Genomic DNA, 21251 nt, shown 5'->3' on the forward strand with positions numbered 1-21251 from the left:
TGAGGATGATTACCCTGACTTACATATCACGTATACGCCTCGTAAACATAAGCAAGATCTTTAGATCAATTCTTGAGCTATACCTAACAAAATAATTCAAATGTTAAAACTTTACATTTAAAAAATTATTATTTGTAAGGAAGTTTTGATTAAAATGATTTTACAAATATACAAAAATTACAAAAATGAAAAATATATCTTTAAGAAATTTCTTTAAAAATAACAAATGTGAATTTATTATTAAAAACTTGTTTAAGTTCTTTTGTTTTGTATAGACGACTGGCAAACTTTCATTATAAAATCAAATTCCAAACGGTATTGGTTCTTATTTTTTGCTAAAGGCGGCCTCAAACAAACAAGATTAGGTTGCTAGGTAGCGAGACCAAGTAGAGAATTAATCTTCTCCGCCAAAAAACTGGTTCGAAAAGGTCCCAACTGGTCTTGTTTTCCGATTCACCAGACCAGACACAAATACATACATATATGCAAAAAATAAGCAGAGTCAAAATTCAAATACATTTCAACCGAAATACATTCAAATCGATGCGAGGCGAAGCCAAGAAATTCGGAATTTATTCGCTTTTTTTTCCCAAAAGGAACTCGATTTTGTTGCCATCCACACATGGCATTGAAATGAGTTTTGCTTAGTTCTTTTTTATTTGGCAACTTTCATTATCAATGTCAAGCACGATTCTAATTAAACGCCGTGGAAATAAAAAGAGAAGTCGACGAGATAAGACCTGGCAGCTGCTCATTTCATTAATGGATATGAGGAAGAAACACTTGACAGAACTCTCCACGCACTCCCGATCCATATATATATATATATATATATATATATATATATATATATATATATATAGGTAGCTAGGTAGGTATATATATATATATATATATATCCATATATACATAGATAGTCGCGCGTATGGAAGTGCTGGAGATAGGATGACGGGTTGCCAAAATATTTTTCATGTCTTGATAAGATTCTCTTGGGCCGAAATATAAGGACACAAAAATCGAGTAATATACTCATATTATCCGTTGTTTTTCAAAAACCCAAATGCTTTCACACGTTGTAATTCATATAAAAAGGACAATAGATATACCTGCATATATTACAATTTACAAATTTAACTAATCTTTTTAAAAATTAAACAACAAAATGTATACATTAATTGTCATTAATCCATACACTCAAATTTAATATCATTATACTGTTGTTGTTATATTTTTTTCATCACTGTGTAATCACCTAAAGCTTTCAACACACCTCCGATTAATTTCAGTAAGAATCTTTGAAAGTCAAAGCAGCAAAGTTGGTAATTCGTGAGTTCAGTTATAGAATAGAAAGCCTCACGTGTCTATCTATATTTATAGCTACATATATTTTCTAATGATGCGTTTACTAGCCCCTTATCAGTAATATGGTTATGGATTCTATAAATTATTATTTTTAAGGCGGCTGCCAAGCAGAGCTTATCAGGTGGAGAGAACTTAGAAGGTAGGCTTGGCATCGCCATCCCCATCGCCTCCAATCTCATCTCATCGCATGTTTGTTAGCTCGGCTGTTGCTAGAGGGAGAATCTTATCGCCCTCGCCAAACTGGATGTGCGTCATCGGCACGGGCTTCCTTCCTTAGTTCCTTCTCCGCCCGGAGCATTGCACTCGTACTCGCAGGTCCTTTATGGCAAAGAATTGCAACCGGTTGCCAGTGAGCTTCCAAACTGGTTGACCTGTTGGCTAATTGGCCAGCTCAATCAAACGTTGCAACCGTTATGATTAATACACAGTTGCTTGGTCTGTACACGGGATCTCGTCTGTATTTACAAGGTTTTCGCTTTGATAATAAATAGTTACAAGGGAAGAGGCTGGCGCAGGGTTAGGGAATCTTCTTCAGGTGCGAGTGCGACTGCTTGTGCTTGACCTTCGACGTGAGCACGTCGTAGCCCAGACTGATGATGTTGTCGTAGAAGATGCGGTAATGGGTGGGGATCCAGTAGAAATTGACGAACTGCGCCACCGGCCACACTGTCCATTCGGCGGCGTACAGCTTCCAGGCTTTCTCCTTGATCTCCTCCCACACCTCGTGCTTGTCCTTCCGTTCCAGCAGGCCCAGTGTGACGAAGAACACCGTGATGTAGATGGGCGAGCAGATCAGCTGGTCAAGCACGATCTTCTTGGCCACCGTCCGCATGCTGCGTCCAGGCATTCGTTTATCGAGCATCTTGTACCAATAGTGACAGATCACGCCCACCGTCACGCCGCTGATGGCCATGTGGGCGGTGCGGGTGGACTCGAAGCGCTCGATTTCGCCGCAATAGATCTCCAGATGCTGTTCGAGGATGTCGCCCACACAGCTGAGGCTCAGCGAGATGCCCACGTTGGTGAAGAGCAGGAACCGGCTGCTAAAGGCGCTCGTATGCCATTCCCGCAGCTTTTGGAGCGCAGCAAAGCCGATGGTTCCGGTGGAGGTGGTACCCGCACCAGGTGGAGCAGCTCCTCCAGTTCCTCCTCCGCCTCCTCCTCCTCCTCCTCCTGGCGCGCCGCTTTTCCGTGGCCAACTCATCCGCAGGCTGCGCTGGCCGCGGATGGCGCTGGAGAGGATTAGGCCACGGGCCGGGCAGCTGCGCAGGGATTGCATGCTGTCCGGCTGGGATTTCTCAATCTTCAAGGGGTTCCTTTCTTTTTTGGTTCTGGCCGGTCTGCGATATTTACATGCCCACCGCCCGCGGGCCAGCCATAGTGTTGGTGGTGTCCAAATAGGGATATTCTCGTGGTTCTGGGGTAAGTTTAGAAAGCTATACACATGGTTTTCCGAATTTTGTTAGTTGATTTGACTTTTGAAAGGCAATTCGGACACACGCAACAGCAACAACAACAAAAACAACTATCACGTGTAGTGGCAAAAACAGCTGGGCTGACCAGGGACAGCATAAGTGTCATCGATAGTTTGTCAGATAGTTGAACTATCGCACTCGTGACTTGGTAATCAATTTAATTAGTGGTATATATATATAATATATATATATTATAATAAAGAAAAACCAAACCACCTAAATAAATTCAAATAATTTAAACCATTTCTAAGCAAAAGTCTTGTTTCCATTTCTGAGTCCACTCGCTTTCAATAGTTTTCCCTCGATAACACAAAGTATTCCACAGCTGTTTTTTTTTGGGTAAGTTTGGCGAGAACACCATACCAAATTGTGGTATATTCATGGTATTCTTAAATAATGGTATAAAAAGTATATTTTTGAGAACCAAACGGTATATTTTTTTCATCACGTATATACTGAACGGGCCGCCTGCAAATTACAAAACCATGTCGTTCAGTAATTTGTTAATGAAAAGCGGCTTAAACCAGGGCGTCCGCGGTGCCCAGGCCAGCGTCCTGCTGACAGGCACCCGCCAAGGACACACCATCCGCGGCAAGCCGCCCGGCGTCGCCCGTTCCCTGGAGCAGCGGGTGCGAGGTAAGCGGTTGATGTAACCACTCAGAGTCACCAATCACCGGCAATAACCACATATCTTCCCGCAGAGGAGACCGCCACTGATCCAGAGGTGGCGGCCCGCATCAACATTGGCTTCCCGCAGCTGAAGGAGTCGCGATCGGCGCAACTAAAGGCGCGACTGGAGCACCTGAAGGCGCAGCGGTCCAGCAAGGAACTGGAGCAGCTGGCGCGCACCAACAAGTGTGAGTGGAGCCAGGGATCATGGGAAGGTGTACCCACAATAGCTTATTTTGTTCCCCTATCTTCTGCCCGCAGTGATCATTGACCTGGACAAGGTGCAGCGGACCTATGTAAAGACCACGGGCCAGCACGATCTGCGTCTGCTTGCAGATCACTACGGCATATTCGAGCACCTCTTCGGCAGCGCTTACTTTGTGCCCCGGGTGCCGCTCAGCATAAGCTACGAGGTGGACGGTGACAGTCTGGCCCCCGTCTACAATGGCAACGTGATCAAGCCGGCGGAGGCGGCCAAGGCGCCGCAGATCAGCTTCGATGGCCTGCTGGACCCCATCACCGGGCAAGCCGCCGGCCAGGACACTTACTGGACCCTGCTGGCCACCAATCCCGATGCCCACTACACAAACGCGACGGCGGAATGCCTGCATTGGTTCATGTAAGTTCAGTTTTCTGAAGAGGACGAAATTCCTGACCCTTCTTTTGCAGTGCCAACATACCCAACGGCAAGGTGGGCGATGGCCAGGTGCTCGCCGAGTATCTACCGCCATTTCCGCCCCGCGGCGTGGGCTACCAGCGAATGGTGTTCGTGCTCTACAAGCAGGAGGCGCGTCTGGATTTCGGCTCCTATCAGCTGGCCGATGCCGACTACAGCAACCTAGAGAAGCGCACCTTTAGTACCCTTGACTTCTATCGCCAGCACCAAGAGCAGCTGACGCCGGCTGGCCTGGCCTTCTATCAGACCAACTGGGATGAGTCGCTGACCCATTTGTACCATGATGTCTTAAGTGAGTTAAGCGGTGGCGATCTCGTCAGATCTCACAGTAATAATTTGGCATCTATCGCGCAGAGAGCAAGGAGCCAGTCTACGAGTACGACTTCCCCAAGCCGTATCTGGCCGACCAGAAGTTCTTCCCGCTGAAACAGCCCTTCAATCTGTACATGGACAAGCACCGCGACCAGAAGCAGGTCAACAAGGAGTACCTGGAACGGAAGCTGGCCAAAACACACCCCTTCGAAGGACCGGAGCAGTCGTTGCGCTTCCCCAACGCCCATCCCATTCGCGATGTACCCTCGTGGCTGAAGACGGAGATCCGGAAGCAGCGTCTGGGCACCGGACGGGTTCAGGACTATTAGGGATGCAATGCTGTTAGGTTTGTGGGTAATAGTGGTTAACAAGTTTGTTTTTTATTCACTGGAAGTAAATGAGTCGCTAGAGTACGGTTGCCTCTTTTGCAAACTACAACTACGTGGATATAGCCTAAATAAATATGGGAAGGGGGATATAGCGGGTCATACTACCGAATTGGAATTGGAATTGTGTGATGCGTTAACAATTGTCCGGAAGTGACTCCTTCAATGTGCTAATTTAATTAGTTACCTATTATTTCCTCTCACTTGTTTCTATGTTTTGCTTGCCTCGCGCAAAATTGGTTAAATTGTTTTGTATGTATTTTTGGCACAGTTTTATACGTTTTGTTTTGCTTCGCTTCGCTGATATACATATCTCTGTGTTAAGTTGTCCCATGTCCATTAAGTACTTGACCGCCATTGGATCGACCGGACCGCTCTACATTTGGACATTTGGATTCGGATGGGGATCCCGAGTGGAGCCCTTAAGTCTGCGCCTTGCCGTAGCTACCAACTGGTGGCCTGTACATGGCCGGCAGAAAAGAGACCTGAGTTCGATTGAAGGCATACTTCCGCTTCCCAATGTTCTTGAGTACGTTATCCATGCGCGTTCCCTCACTGAAATAAAATGGAAGAGCAGAATTGAATTATTTAACAATAAATATATTTTTCAATTAAATTTTAGTGGAGTTTCGTATATAGTAAGGGGCGTTCATCATGTCATAAAATTTTGGCTGGGCACTATTCTTATAGTTTTATGGAGGTGTTACAGGCAGTGCCCCAAAATGGGATTCCCCAAGAAAGGGTAGGCGTCAAAATAGCCTTAAAAAGTTTTGATTTCGCCGTCAGCGATAGTCCACTGCCCGACCGAATCAGCCATCTCATCTTCCAAGCTTTTTGCCGAGTGGGAGCACAGCAGCTCCAATATGCTAAATGCTTCTTCCAGGTAAGTCGCCTGTCTAGGGTAAGCCCAAAGTACTTAACCGTGGCAGAGTGATCGATGGAAACCCCGTCCAGAGTAAGGCGACATGTGATCAGCGGAAAAGTGGCATGCTGAAACTAACTCAACGCCCACGCTTCAAACTCATTTCACATGACCTGCCTCTGAGAGAGGTTCAAGTCTTATAAAATTGTTTAAATCAAAGCAATCCTTGTTTTGAGACTGTTGCTTACAATTTTTTTAACATAGCAACCCTTGTGAGCCCGATCAGGTATTTACTATTTAACTTGCTTTCCAAGCTCAGTACACGTCCGTATTTCGACGAATAAACACCTCAATTTTTTTAACAATTCATAAATTTCATTTAATTTTTTAATCGGTAAGACATTGTTTTGTGACAGTCCCATACAATTTTTAAAACATAGCAACCCTTGTGAGCCCGATCAGGTATTTACTATTTAACTTGCTTTCCAAGCTCAGTACACGTCCGTATTTCGACGAATAAACACCTCAAATTTTTCAAAGAATTCATAAATTTCATTTAATTTTATAATCGGTAAGACATTGTTTTGTGACAGTCCCATAAAATTTTTTAAACATAGCAACCCTTGTGAGCCCGATCAGGTATTTACTATTTAACTTGCTTCCAATAACTCAGTACACGTCCGTATTTCGACGAATAAACACCTCAATTTTTCAAAGAATTCATAAATTTCATTTAATTTTATAATCGGTAAGACATTGTTTTGTGACAGTCCCATAAAATTTTTTAAACATAGCAACCCTTGTGAGCCCGATCAGGTATTTACTATTTAACTTGCTTCCAATAACTCAGTACACGTCCGTATTTCGACGAATAAACACCTCAATTTTTCAAAGAATTCATAAATTTCATTTAATTTTATAATCGGTAAGACATTGTTTTGTGCCAGTCCCATACAATTTTTAAAACATAGCAACCCTTGTGAGCCCGATCAGGTATTTACTATTTAACTTGCTTTCCAAGCTCAGTACACGTCCGTATTTCGACGAATAAACACCTCAATTTTTTTAACAATTCATAAATTTCATTTAATTTTTTAATCGGTAAGACATTGTTTTGTGACAGTCCCATACAATTTTTAAAACATAGCAACCCTTGTGAGCCCGATCAGGTATTTACTATTTAACTTGCTTTCCAAGCTCAGTACACGTCCGTATTTCGACGAATAAACACCTCAATTTTTTTAACAATTCATAAATTTCATTTAATTTTATAATCGGTAAGACATTGTTTTGTGACAGTCCCATACAATTTTTAAAACATAGCAACCCTTGTGAGCCCGATCAGCTATTTTCTATTTAACTTGCTTCCAATAACTCAGTACACGTCCGTATTTCGACGAATAAACACCTCAATTTTTCAAAGAATTCATAAATTTCATTTAATTGTATAATCGGTAAGACATTGTTTTGTGACAGTCCCATAAAATTTTTAAAACATAGCAACCCTCGTGAGCCCGATCAGCTATTTTCTATTTAACTTGCTTCCAATAACTCAGTACACGTCCGTATTTCGACGAATAAACACCTCAATTTTTTTTAAACAATTCATAAATTTCATTTAATTGTATACTCGGTAAGACATTGTTTTTTTGACAGTGCCATAAAATTTTTAAAACATAGCAACCCTTGCGAGCCCGATCAGCTATTTTCTATTTAACTTGCTTCCAATAACTCAGTACACGTCCGTATTTCGACGAACAAACACCTCAATTTTTCAAAGAATTCATAAATTTCATTTAATTTTATAATCGGTAAGACATTGTTTTGTGACAGTCCCATACAATTTTTAAAACATAGCAACCCTTGTGAGCCCGATCAGCTATTTTCTATTTAACTTGCTTCCAATAACTCAGTACACGTCCGTATTTCGACGAATAAACACCTCAATTTTTCAAAGAATTCATAAATTTCATTTAATTGTATACTCGGTAAGACATTGTTTTGTGACAGTCCCATAAAATTTTTAAAACATAGCAACCCTCGTGAGCCCGATCAGCTATTTTCTATTTAACTTGCTTCCAATAACTCAGTACACGTCCGTATTTCGACGAATAAACACCTCAATTTTTTTAAACAATTCATAAATTTCATTTAATTTTATAATCGGTAAGACATTGTTTTGTGACAGTCCCATACAATTTTTAAAACATAGCAACCCTCGTGAGCCCGATCAGCTATTTTCTATTTAACTTGCTTCCAATAACTCAGTACACGTCCGTATTTCGACGAATAAACACCTCAATTTTTTTAAACAATTCATAAATTTCATTTAATTTTATAATCGGTAAGACATTGTTTTGTGACAGTCCCATACAATTTTTAAAACATAGCAACCCTTGTGAGCCCGATCAGCTATTTTCTATTTAACTTGCTTCCAATAACTCAGTACACGTCCGTATTTCGACGAATAAACACCTCAATTTTTTTAAACAATTCATAAATTTCATTTAATTTTATAATCGGTAAGACATTGTTTTGTGACAGTCCCATACAATTTTTAAAACATAGCAACCCTTGTGAGCCCGATCAGGTATTTTCTATTTAACTGGCTTCCCAATCTCAGTACACGTCCGTATTTCGACGAATAAACACCTTAATTTTTTAAAGAATTCATAAATTTCATTTAATTGTATAATCGGTAAGACATTGTTTTGTGACAGTCCCATAAAATTTTTAAAACATAGCAACCCTTGTGAGCCCGATCAGCTATTTTCTATTTAACTTGCTTCCAATAACTCAGTACACGTCCGTATTTCGACGAATAAACACCTCAATTTTTCAAAGAATTCATAAATTTCATTTAATTTTATAATCGGTAAGACATTGTTTTGTGACAGTCCCATACAATTTTTAAAACATAGCAACCCTTGTGAGCCCGATCAGGTATTTTCTATTCAACTTGCTTCCAATAACTCAGTACACGTCCGTATTTCGACGAATAAACACCTCAATTTTTTTTAAACAATTCATAAATTTCATTTAATTTTATAATCGGTAAGACATTGTTTTGTGACAGTCCCAACAATTTTTAAAACATAGCAACCCTTGTGAGCCCGATCAGCTATTTTCTATTTAACTTGCTTCCAATAACTCAGTACACGTCCGTATTTCGACGAATAAACACCTCAATTTTTCAAAGAATTCATAAATTTCATTTAATTTTATAATCGGTAAGACATTGTTTTGTGACAGTCCCATACAATTTTTAAAACATAGCAACCCTTGTGAGCCCGATCAGCTATTTTCTATTTAACTTGCTTCCAGTAACTCAGTACACGTCCGTATTTCGACGAATAAACACCTCAATTTTTTTTAACAATTCATAAATTTCATTTAATTTTATAATCGGTAAGACATTGTTTTGTGACAGTCCCATACAATTTTTAAAACATAGCAACCCTCGTGAGCCCGATCAGGTATTTTCTATTCAACTTGCTTCCAATAACTCGGTACACGTCCGTATTTCGACGAATAAACACCTCAAATTGTTTAAACAATTTACAAATTTCATTTAAGAAATTGTTTTGTGACAGTCCCATACAACTTTTAAACCATAGCAACCCTTGTGAGCCCGATCAGATATTTACTATTTATCTTGCTTCCCATAACTCAGTACACGTCCACATTTTGTCGCAAGTTCTCACGAAGAAAACTTATCCAGTGGTATTTTTCAGTTTAAATCTAACGTATTTTTCCTTTCAGATAGTAGAACAAATTTCTTAGTAAACATGGGTAGGTCCGATACATATTTTTACCCCACATCGAGCGAGGAATATGAGAGTGACGCTCCGCAAACCGATAGAGGATGTGACATGGGAGGCAGGAAGCGTAAGGCCACACCGCGAGCATCCGCAAAGCACAAGCCAATGTCTGTGGAAAAAAGAAAAAGGTTTGTGAAGCTAAAAAGTCCTGCGAGGGCCAAGGCGACGACCTGTGCGAAGCCAAAGAAGGCGGCTGCAAAGCCCAAGAAGGCGGCTTGTGCAAAGCCAAAGAAGGCGGCTGCAAAGCCCAAGAAGGCGGCTTGTGCAAAGCCCAAGAATAAGTGACCTATTCCTATAGGATCCTAATCAACATATCCTGTTTTGTAGCGTAGAGGGTTAACAAAATTCAGACAGTTAAAACCCGACTTGGATCTACTCATCCCTATTCCCTTTTCAAAACTCACCTTCTCATCGTACCAAGCGCGTAGGGCAACTGGAACTCGCGGACCACCACTCGACACTGCTCCAGGGTCACCGCCATGCCGGTGCGATCCTTGGCGCAGAGGAGACCGCCACTGATCCAGAGGTGGCGGCCCGCATCAACATTGGCTTCCCGCAGCTGAAGGAGTCGCGATCGGCGCAACTAAAGGCGCGACTGGAGCACCTGAAGGCGCAGCGGTCCAGCAAGGAACTGGAGCAGCTGGCGCGCACCAACAAGTGTGAGTGGAGCCAGGGATCATGGGAAGGTGTACCCACAATCGCTTATTTTGTTCCCCTATCTCCTGCCCGCAGTGATCATTGACCTGGACAAGGTGCAGCGGACCTACGTAAAGACCACGGGCCAGCACGATCTGCGTCTGCTTGCAGATCACTACGGCATATTCGAGCACCTCTTCGGCAGCGCTTACTTTGTGCCCCGGGTGCCGCTCAGCATAAGCTACGAGGTGGACGGTGACAGTCTGGCCCCCGTCTACAATGGCAACGTGATCAAGCCGGCGGAGGCGGCCAAGGCGCCGCAGATCAGCTTCGATGGCCTGCTGGACCCCATCACCGGGCAAGCCGCCGGCCAGGACACTTACTGGACCCTGCTGGCCACCAATCCCGATGCGCACTACACAAACGCGACGGCGGAATGCCTGCATTGGTTCATGTAAGTTCAGTTTTTTTCTGAAGAGGACGCCATTCCTGAACCGTCTTTTGCAGTGCCAACATACCCAACGGCAAGGTGGGCGATGGCCAGGTGCTCGCCGAGTATCTACCGCCATTTCCGCCCCGCGGCGTGGGCTACCAGCGAATGGTGTTCGTGCTCTACAAGCAGGAGGCGCGTCTGGATCTCGGCTCCTATCAGCTGGCCGATGCCGACTACAACAACCTGGAGAAGCGCACCTTTAGTACCCTTGACTTCTATCGCCAGCACCAAGAGCAGCTGACGCCGGCTGGCCTGGCCTTCTATCAGACCAACTGGGATGAGTCGCTGACCCATTTGTACCATGATGTCTTAAGTGAGTTAAGCGGTGGCGATCTCGTCAGATCTCACAGTAATAATTTGGCATCTATCGCGCAGAGAGCAAGGAGCCAGTCTACGAGTACGACTTCCCCAAGCCGTATCTGGCCGACCAGAAGTTCTTCCCGCTGAAACAGCCCTTCAATCTGTACATGGACAAGCACCGCGACCAAAAGCAGGTCAACAAGGAGTACCTGGAACGGAAGCTGGCCAAAACACACCCCTTCGAAGGACCGGAGCAGTCGTTGCGCTTCCCCAACGCCCATCCCATTCGCGATGTACCCTCGTGGCTGAAGACACGAGATCCGGAAGCAGCGTCTGGGCACCGGACGGGTTCAGGACTATTAGGGATGCAATGCTGTTAGGTTTGTGGGTAATAGTGGTTAACAAGTTTGTTTTTTATTCACTGGAAGTAAATGAGTCGCTAGAGTACGGTTGCCTCTTTTGCAAACTACAACTACGTGGATATAGCCTAAATAAATATGGGAAGGGGGATATAGCGGGTCATACTACCGAATTGGAATTGGAATTGTGTGATGCGTTAACAATTGTCCGGAAGTGACTCCTTCAATGTGCTAATTTAATTAGTTACCTATTATTTCCTCTCACTTGTTTCTATGTTTTGCTTGCCTCGCGCAAAATTGGTTAAATTGTTTTGTATGTATTTTTGGCACAGTTTTATACGTTTTGTTTTGCTTCGCTTCGCTGATATACATATCTCTGTGTTAAGTTGTCCCATGTCCATTCAGTACTTGACCGCCATTGGATCGACCGGACCGCTCTACATTTGGACATTTGGATTCGGATGGGGATCCCGAGTGGAGCCCTTAAGTCTGCGCCTTGCCGTAGCTACCAACTGGTGGCCTGTACATGGCCGGCAGAAAAGAGACCTGAGTTCGATTGAAGGCATACTTCCGCTTCCCAATGTTCTTGAGTACGTTATCCATGCGCGTTCCCTCACTGAAATAAAATGGAAGAGCAGAATTGAATTATTTAACAATAAATATATTTTTCAATTAAATTTTAGTGGAGTTTCGTATATAGTAAGGGGCGTTCATCATGTCATAAAATTTTGGCTGGGCACTATTCTTATAGTTTTATGGAGGTGTTACAGGCAGTGCCCCAAAATGGGATTCCCCAAGAAAGGGTAGGCGTCAAAATAGCCTTAAAAGTTTTGATTTCGCCGTCAGCGATAGTCCACTGCCCGACCGAATCAGCCATCTCATCTTCCAAGCTTTTTGCCGAGTGGGAGCACAGCAGCTCCAATATGCTAAATGCTTCTTCCAGGTAAGTCGCCTGTCTAGGGTAAGCCCAAAGTACTTAACCGTGGCAGAGTGATCGATGGAAACCCCGTCCAGAGTAAGACGACATGTGATCAGCGGAAAAGTGGCATGCTGAAACTAACTCAACGCCCACGCTTCAAACTCATTTCACATGACCTGCCTCTGAGAGAGGTTCAAGTCTTATAAAATTGTTTAAATCAAAGCAATCCTTGTTTTGAGACTGTTGCTTACAATTTTTTTAACATAGCAACCCTTGTGAGCCCGATCAGGTATTTACTATTTAACTTGCTTTCCAAGCTCAGTACACGTCCGTATTTCGACGAATAAACACCTCAATTTTTTTAACAATTCATAAATTTCATTTAATTTTTTAATCGGTAAGACATTGTTTTGTGACAGTCCCATACAATTTTTAAAACATAGCAACCCTTGTGAGCCCGATCAGGTATTTACTATTTAACTTGCTTTCCAAGCTCAGTACACGTCCGTATTTCGACGAATAAACACCTCAAATTTTTCAAAGAATTTATAAATTTCATGTTATTATATAATCGGTAAGACACTGTTTTGTAACAGTCCCATAAAATTTTTAAAACATAGCAACCCTTGTGAGCCCGATCAGGTATTTACTATTTAACTTGCTTTCCAAGCTCAGTACACGTCCGTATTTCGACGAATAAACACCTCAATTTTTCAAAGAATTCATAAATTTCATTTAATTTTATAATCGGTAAGACATTGTTTTGTGACAGTCCCATACAATTTTTAAAACATAGCAACCCTTGTGAGCCCGATCAGCTATTTTCTATTTAACTTGCTTCCAATAACTCAGTACACGTCCGTATTTCGACGAATAAACACCTCAAATTTTTCAAAGAATTCATAAATTTCATTTAATTTTATAATCGGTAAGACATTGTTTTGTGACAGTCCCATACAATTTTTAAAACATAGCAACCCTCGTGAGCCCGATCAGCTATTTTCTATTTAACTTGCTTCCAATAACTCAGTACACGTCCGTATTTCGACGAATAAACACCTCAATTTTTCAAAGAATTCATAAATTTCATTTAATTTTATAATCGGTAAGACATTGTTTTGTGACAGTCCCATACAATTTTTAAAACATAGCAACCCTTGTGAGCCCGATCAGCTATTTTCTATTTAACTTGCTTCCAATAACTCAGTACACGTCCGTATTTCGACGAATAAACACCTCAATTTTTTTAAACAATTCATAAATTTCATTTAATTTTATAATCGGTAAGACATTGTTTTGTGACAGTCCCATAAAATTTTTAAAACATAGCAACCCTTGTGAGCCCGATCAGGTATTTTCTATTTAACTTGCTTCCAATAACTCAGTACACGTCCGTATTTCGACGAATAAACACCTCAAATTTTTCAAAGAATTCATAAATTTCATTTAATTTTATAATCGGTAAGACATTGTTTTGTGACAGTCCCATACAATTTTTAAAACATAGCAACCCTCGTGAGCCCGATCAGCTATTTTCTATTTAACTTGCTTCCAATAACTCAGTACACGTCCGTATTTCGACGAATAAACACCTCAATTTTTTTAAACAATTCATAAATTTCATTTAATTGTATAATCGGTAAGACATTGTTTTGTGACAGTCCCATACAATTTTTAAAACATAGCAACCCTCGTGAGCCCGATCAGGTATTTTCTATTCAACTTGCTTCCAATAACTCAGTACACGTCCGTATTTCGACGAATAAACACCTCAAATTGTTTAAACAATTTACAAATTTCATTTAAGAAATTGTTTTGTGACAGTCCCATACAACTTTTAAACCATAGCAACCCTTGTGAGCCCGATCAGATATTTACTATTTAACTTGCTTCCCATAACTCAGTACACGTCCACATTTTGTCGCAAGTTCTCACGAAGAAAACTTATCCAGTGGTATTTTTCAGTTTAAATCAACGTATTTTTCCTTTCAGATAGTAGAACAAATTTCTTAGTAAACATGGGTAGGTCCGATACATATTTTTACCCCACATCGAGCGAGGAATATGAGAGTGACGCTCCGCAAACCGATAGAGGATGTGACATGGGAGGCAGGAAGCGTAAGGCCACACCGCGCGTAAAGACACAGCGAGCATCCGCAAAGCACAAGCCAATGTCTGTGGAAAAAAGAAAAAGGTTTGTGAAGCTAAAAAGTCCTGCGAGGGCCAAGGCGACGACCTGTGCGAAGCCAAAGAAGGCGGCTTGTGCGAAGCCAAAGAAGGCGGCTTGTGCGAAGCCAAAGAAGGCGGCTGCAAAGCCCAAGAAGGCGGCTTGTGCAAAGCCAAAGAAGGCGGCTGCAAAGCCCAAGAAGGCGGCTTGTGCAAAGCCCAAGAAGAAGTGACCTATTCCTATAGGATCCTAATCAACATATCCTGTTTTGTAGCGTAGAGGGTTAACAAAATTCAGACAGTTAAAACCCGACTTGGATCTACTCATCCCTATTCCCTTTTCAAAACTCACCTTCTCATCGTACCAAGCGCGTAGGGCAACTGGAACTCGCGGACCACCACTCGACACTGCTCCAGGGTCACCGCCATGCCGGTGCGATCCTTGGCGCAGAGGAGACCGCCACTGATCCAGAGGTGGCGGCCCGCATCAACATTGGCTTCCCGCAGCTGAAGGAGTCGCGATCGGCGCAACTAAAGGCGCGACTGGAGCACCTGAAGGCGCAGCGGTCCAGCAAGGAACTGGAGCAGCTGGCGCGCACCAACAAGTGTGAGTGGAGCCAGGGATCATGGGAAGGTGTACCCACAATCGCTTATTTTGTTCCCCTATCTCCTGCCCGCAGTGATCATTGACCTGGACAAGGTGCAGCGGACCTACGTAAAGACCACGGGCCAGCACGATCTGCGTCTGCTTGCAGATCACTACGGCATATTCGAGCACCTCTTCGGCAGCGCTTACTTTGTGCCCCGGGTGCCGCTCAGCATAAGCTACGAGGTGGACGGTGACAGTCTGGCCCCCGTCTACAATGGCAACGTGATCAAGCCGGCGGAGGCGGCCAAGGCGCCGCAGATCAGCTTCGATGGCCTGCTGGACCCCATCACCGGGCAAGCCGCCGGCCAGGACACTTACTGGACCCTGCTGGCCACCAATCCCGATGCGCACTACACAAACGCGACGGCGGAATGCCTGCATTGGTTCATGTAAGTTCAGTTTTTTTCTGAAGAGGACGCCATTCCTGAACCGTCTTTTGCAGTGCCAACATACCCAACGGCAAGGTGGGCGATGGCCAGGTGCTCGCCGAGTATCTACCGCCATTTCCGCCCCGCGGCGTGGGCTACCAGCGAATGGTGTTCGTGCTCTACAAGCAGGAGGCGCGTCTGGATCTCGGCTCCTATCAGCTGGCCGATGCCGACTACAACAACCTGGAGAAGCGCACCTTTAGTACCCTTGACTTCTATCGCCAGCACCAAGAGCAGCTGACGCCGGCTGGCCTGGCCTTCTATCAGACCAACTGGGATGAGTCGCTGACCCATTTGTACCATGATGTCTTAAGTGAGTTAAGCGGTGGCGATCTCGTCAGATCTCACAGTAATAATTTGGCATCTATCGCGCAGAGAGCAAGGAGCCAGTCTACGAGTACGACTTCCCCAAGCCGTATCTGGCCGACCAGAAGTTCTTCCCGCTGAAACAGCCCTTCAATCTGTACATGGACAAGCACCGCGACCAAAAGCAGGTCAACAAGGAGTACCTGGAACGGAAGCTGGCCAAAACACACCCCTTCGAAGGACCGGAGCAGTCGTTGCGCTTCCCCAACGCCCATCCCATTCGCGATGTACCCTCGTGGCTGAAGACACGAGATCCGGAAGCAGCGTCTGGGCACCGGACGGGTTCAGGACTATTAGGGATGCAATGCTGTTAGGTTTGTGGGTAATAGTGGTTAACAAGTTTGTTTTTTATTCACTGGAAGTAAATGAGTCGCTAGAGTACGGTTGCCTCTTTTGCAAACTACAACTACGTGGATATAGCCTAAATAAATATGGGAAGGGGGATATAGCGGGTCATACTACCGAATTGGAATTGGAATTGTGTGATGCGTTAACAATTGTCCGGAAGTGACTCCTTCAATGTGCTAATTTAATTAGTTACCTATTATTTCCTCTCACTTGTTTCTATGTTTTGCTTGCCTCGCGCAAAATTGGTTAAATTGTTTTGTATGTATTTTTGGCACAGTTTTATACGTTTTGTTTTGCTTCGCTTCGCTGATATACATATCTCTGTGTTAAGTTGTCCCATGTCCATTAAGTACTTGACCGCCATTGGATCGACCGGACCGCTCTACATTTGGACATTTGGATTCGGATGGGGATCCCGAGTGGAGCCCTTAAGTCTGCGCCTTGCCGTAGCTACCAACTGGTGGCCTGTACATGGCCGGCAGAAAAGAGACCTGAGTTCGATTGAAGGCATACTTCCGCTTCCCAATGTTCTTGAGTACGTTATCCATGCGCGTTCCCTCACTGAAATAAAATGGAAGAGCAGAATTGAATTATTTAACAATAAATATATTTTTCAATTAAATTTTAGTGGAGTTTCGTATATAGTAAGGGGCGTTCATCATGTCATAAAATTTTGGCTGGGCACTATTCTTATAGTTTTATGGAGGTGTTACAGGCAGTGCCCCAAAATTGGATTCCCCAAGAAAGGGTAGGCGTCAAAATAGCCTTAAAAAGTTTTGATTTCGCCGTCAGCGATAGTCCACTGCCCGACCGAATCAGCCATCTCATCTTCCAAGCTTTTTGCCGAGTGGGAGCACAGCAGCTCCAATATGCTAAATGCTTCTTCCAGGTAAGTCGCCTGTCTAGGGTAAGCCCAAAGTACTTAACCGTGGCAGAGTGATCGATGGAAACCCCGTCCAGAGTAAGGCGACATGTGATCAGCGGAAAAGTGGCATGCTGAAACTAACTCAACGCCCACGCTTCAAACTCATTTCACATGACCTGCCTCTGAGAGAGGTTCAAGTCTTATAAAATTGTTTAAATCAAAGCAATCCTTGTTTTGAGACTGTTGCTTACAATTTTTTTAACATAGCAACCCTTGTGAGCCCGATCAGGTATTTACTATTTAACTTGCTTTCCAAGCTCAGTACACGTCCGTATTTCGACGAATAAACACCTCAATTTTTTTAACAATTCATAAATTTCATTTAATTTTATAATCGGTAAGACATTGTTTTGTGACAGTCCCATAAAATTTTTTAAACATAGCAACCCTTGTGAGCCCGATCAGGTATTTACTATTTAACTTGCTTTCCAAGCTCAGTACACGTCCGTATTTCGACGAATAAACACCTCAATTTTTTTAACAATTCATAAATTTCATTTAATTTTATAATCGGTAAGACATTGTTTTGTGACAGTCCCATTTAAATTTTTAAACATAGCAACCCTTGTGAGCCCGATCAGGTATTTACTATTTAACTTGCTTCCAATAACTCAGTACACGTCCGTATTTCGACGAATAAACACCTCAATTTTTCAAAGAATTCATAAATTTCATTTAATTTTATAATCGGTAAGACATTGTTTTGTGACAGTCCCATAAAATTTTTTAAACATAGCAACCCTTGTGAGCCCGATCAGGTATTTACTATTTCACTTGCTTTCCAAGCTCAGTACACGTCCGTATTTCGACGAATAAACACCTCAATTTTTTTAACAATTCATAAATTTCATTTAATTTTATAATCGGTAAGACATTGTTTTGTGACAGTCCCATAAAATTTTTTAAACATAGCAACCCTTGTGAGCCCGATCAGGTATTTACTATTTAACTTGCTTTCCAAGCTCAGTACACGTCCGTATTTCGACGAATAAACACCTCAATTTTTTAACAATTCATAAATTTCATTTAATTTTATAATCGGTAAGACATTGTTTTGTGACAGTCCCATAAAATTTTTTAAACATAGCAACCCTTGTGAGCCCGATCAGGTATTTACTATTTAACTTGCTTCCAATAACTCAGTACACGTCCGTATTTCGACGAATAAACACCTCAATTTTTCAAAGAATTCATAAATTTCATTTAATTTTATAATCGGTAAGACATTGTTTTGTGACAGTCCCATAAAATTTTTTAAACATAGCAACCCTTGTGAGCCCGATCAGGTATTTACTATTTAACTTGCTTCCAATAACTCAGTACACGTCCGTATTTCGACGAATAAACACCTCAATTTTTTTAACAATTCATAAATTTCATTTAATTTTATAATCGGTAAGACATTGTTTTGTGCCAGTCCCATACAATTTTTAAAACATAGCAACCCTTGTGAGCCCGATCAGGTATTTACTATTTAACTTGCTTTCCAAGCTCAGTACACGTCCGTATTTCGACGAATAAACACCTCAATTTTTTTAACAATTCATAAATTTCATTTAATTTTATAATCGGTAAGACATTGTTTTGTGACAGTCCCATAAAATTTTTTAAACATAGCAACCCTTGTGAGCCCGATCAGGTATTTACTATTTAACTTGCTTTCCAAGCTCAGTACACGTCCGTATTTCGACGAATAAACACCTCAATTTTTTTAACAATTCATAAATTTCATTTAATTTTATAATCGGTAAGACATTGTTTTGTGACAGTCCCATAAAATTTTTTAAACATAGCAACCCTTGTGAGCCCGATCAGGTATTTACTATTTAACTTGCTTCCAATAACTCAGTACACGTCCGTATTTCGACGAATAAACACCTCAATTTTTTAACAATTCATAAATTTCATTTAATTTTATAATCGGTAAGACATTGTTTTGTGCCAGTCCCATACAATTTTTAAAACATAGCAACCCTTGTGAGCCCGATCAGGTATTTACTATTTAACTTGCTTTCCAAGCTCAGTACACGTCCGTATTTCGACGAATAAACACCTCAAATTTTTCAAAGAATTTATAAATTTCATTTAATTTTATAATCGGTAAGACATTGTTTTGTGACAGTCCCATACAATTTTTAAAACATAGCAACCCTTGTGAGCCCGATCAGGTATTTACTATTTAACTTGCTTCCAATAACTCAGTACACGTCCGTATTTCGACGAATAAACACCTCAATTTTTTTAACAATTCATAAATTTCATTTAATTTTATAATCGGTAAGACATTGTTTTGTGCCAGTCCCATACAATTTTTAAAACATAGCAACCCTTGTGAGCCCGATCAGGTATTTACTATTTAACTTGCTTTCCAAGCTCAGTACACGTCCGTATTTCGACGAATAAACACCTCAAATTTTTCAAAGAATTTATAAATTTCATTTAATTTTATAATCGGTAAGACATTGTTTTGTGACAGTCCCATACAATTTTTAAAACATAGCAACCCTCGTGAGCCCGATCAGGTATTTTCTATTCAACTTGCTTCCAATAACTCAGTACACGTCCGTATTTCGACGAATAAACACCTCAAATTGTTTAAACAATTTACAAATTTCATTTAAGAAATTGTTTTGTGACAGTCCCATACAACTTTTAAACCATAGCAACCCTTGTGAGCCCGATCAGATATTTACTATTTAACTTGCTTCCAATAACTCAGTACACGTCCGTATTTCGACGAATAAACACCTCAAATTGTTTAAACAATTTACAAATTTCATTTAAGAAATTGTTTTGTGACAGTCCCATACAACTTTTAAAACATAGCAACCCTCGTGAGCCCGATCAGCTATTTTCTATTTAACTTGCTTCCAATAACTCAGTACACGTCCGTATTTCGACGAATAAACACCTCAATTTTTTTAAACAATTCATAAATTTCATTTAATTTTATAATCGGCAAGACATTGTTTTGTGACAGTCCCATAAAATTTTTAAAACATAGCAACCCTCGTGAGCCCGATCAGCTATTTTCTATTTAACTTGCTTCCAATAACTCAGTACACGTCCGTATTTCGACGAATAAACACCTCAAATTTTTCAAAGAATTCATAAATTTCATTTAATTTTATAATCGGTAAGACATTGTTTTGTGACAGTCCCATACAATTTTTAAAACATAGCAACCCTCGTGAGCCCGATCAGGTATTTTCTATTCAACTTGCTTCCAATAACTCAGTACACGTCCGTATTTCGACGAATAAACACCTCAAATTGTTTAAACAATTTACAAATTTCATTTAAGAAATTGTTTTGTGACAGTCCCATACAACTTTTAAAACATAGCAACCCTCGTGAGCCCGATCAGCTATTTTCTATTTAACTTGCTTCCAATAACTCAGTACACGTCCGTATTTCGACGAATAAACACCTCAATTTTTTTAAACAATTCATAAATTTCATTTAATTTTATAATCGGTAAGACATTGTTTTGTGACAGTCCCATAAAATTTTTAAAACATAGCAACCCTCGTGAGCCCGATCAGCTATTTTCTATTTAACTTGCTTCCAATAACTCAGTACACGTCCGTATTTCGACGAATAAACACCTCAATTTTTTTAAACAATTCATAAATTTCATTTAATTGTATAATCGGTAAGACATTGTTTTGTGACAGTCCCATACAATTTTTAAAACATAGCAACCCTCGTGAGCCCGATCAGGTATTTTCTATTCAACTTGCTTCCAATAACTCAGTACACGTCCGTATTTCGACGAATAAACACCTCAAATTGTTTAAACAATTTACAAATTTCATTTAAGAAATTGTTTTGTGACAGTCCCATACAACTTTTAAACCATAGCAACCCTTGTGAGCCCGATCAGATATTTACTATTTAACTTGCTTCCCATAACTCAGTACACGTCCACATTTTGTCGCAAGTTCTCACGAAGAAAACTTATCCAGTGGTATTTTTCAGTTTAAATCAACGTATTTTTCCTTTCAGATAGTAGAACAAATTTCTTAGTAAACATGGGTAGGTCCGATACATATTTTTACCCCACATCGAGCGAGGAATATGAGAGTGACGCTCCGCA

At 41.6% G+C, this 21251-nt stretch overlaps 3 protein-coding genes, 1 long non-coding RNA gene and 2 pseudogenes across 8 annotated transcripts; 5 read left to right on the forward strand and 1 right to left on the reverse strand.

Annotated features, from left to right (window-relative positions):
• Positions 1 to 1794: 1794 nt before the first annotated feature.
• Positions 1795 to 2908, reverse strand: LOC108043510 (mpv17-like protein 2). The gene has a single exon (XM_017122256.2). It carries the CDS (start codon positions 2639 to 2641, stop codon positions 1880 to 1882), a length of 762 nt encoding a protein of 253 aa, XP_016977745.1. The 5' UTR covers positions 2642 to 2908; the 3' UTR covers positions 1795 to 1879.
• Positions 2909 to 3273: 365 nt separating this feature from the next.
• On the forward strand, positions 3274 to 4932 carry LOC108043509 (39S ribosomal protein L38, mitochondrial). Its single transcript, XM_017122255.2, has 5 exons — positions 3274 to 3473; positions 3539 to 3694; positions 3768 to 4125; positions 4176 to 4474; positions 4537 to 4932. Exons 1-5 carry the CDS (start codon positions 3323 to 3325, stop codon positions 4821 to 4823), a joined length of 1251 nt encoding a protein of 416 aa, XP_016977744.1. The 5' UTR covers positions 3274 to 3322; the 3' UTR covers positions 4824 to 4932.
• Positions 4933 to 9530: 4598 nt separating this feature from the next.
• On the forward strand, positions 9531 to 11464 carry LOC123038013 (annotated as a pseudogene).
• Positions 11465 to 12616: 1152 nt separating this feature from the next.
• LOC123037967 (histone H1.10-like) lies at positions 12617 to 14819 on the forward strand. Of its 5 annotated transcripts, none has more exons than XM_044461018.1 (2): positions 12617 to 12667; positions 14263 to 14819. In XM_044461018.1, exon 2 carries the CDS (start codon positions 14289 to 14291, stop codon positions 14667 to 14669), a length of 381 nt encoding a protein of 126 aa, XP_044316953.1. In that variant the 5' UTR covers positions 12617 to 12667; positions 14263 to 14288; the 3' UTR covers positions 14670 to 14819. The 5 variants fall into 5 exon arrangements, with proteins under 5 accessions (XP_044316953.1, XP_044316954.1, XP_044316950.1 ...); XM_044461019.1 differs by lacking the exon at positions 12617 to 12667 and adding an exon at positions 12815 to 12844; XM_044461015.1 differs by lacking the exon at positions 12617 to 12667 and adding an exon at positions 12970 to 13020.
• LOC108039252 lies at positions 14752 to 16285 on the forward strand (annotated as a pseudogene).
• Positions 16286 to 17438: 1153 nt separating this feature from the next.
• On the forward strand, positions 17439 to 21246 carry LOC123037971. The gene is made up of 2 exons (XR_006417702.1): positions 17439 to 17489; positions 21161 to 21246. It is a non-coding gene; the product is annotated as an uncharacterized LOC123037971 (long non-coding RNA).
• The last annotated feature ends 5 nt before the right edge of the window (positions 21247 to 21251 follow it).

Source organism: Drosophila rhopaloa, unplaced genomic scaffold (assembly GCF_018152115.1).
Source record: "Drosophila rhopaloa isolate 14029-0021.01 unplaced genomic scaffold, ASM1815211v1 contig_3, whole genome shotgun sequence".
NCBI classification, from domain to species: Eukaryota; Metazoa; Arthropoda; class Insecta; order Diptera; family Drosophilidae; genus Drosophila; species Drosophila rhopaloa.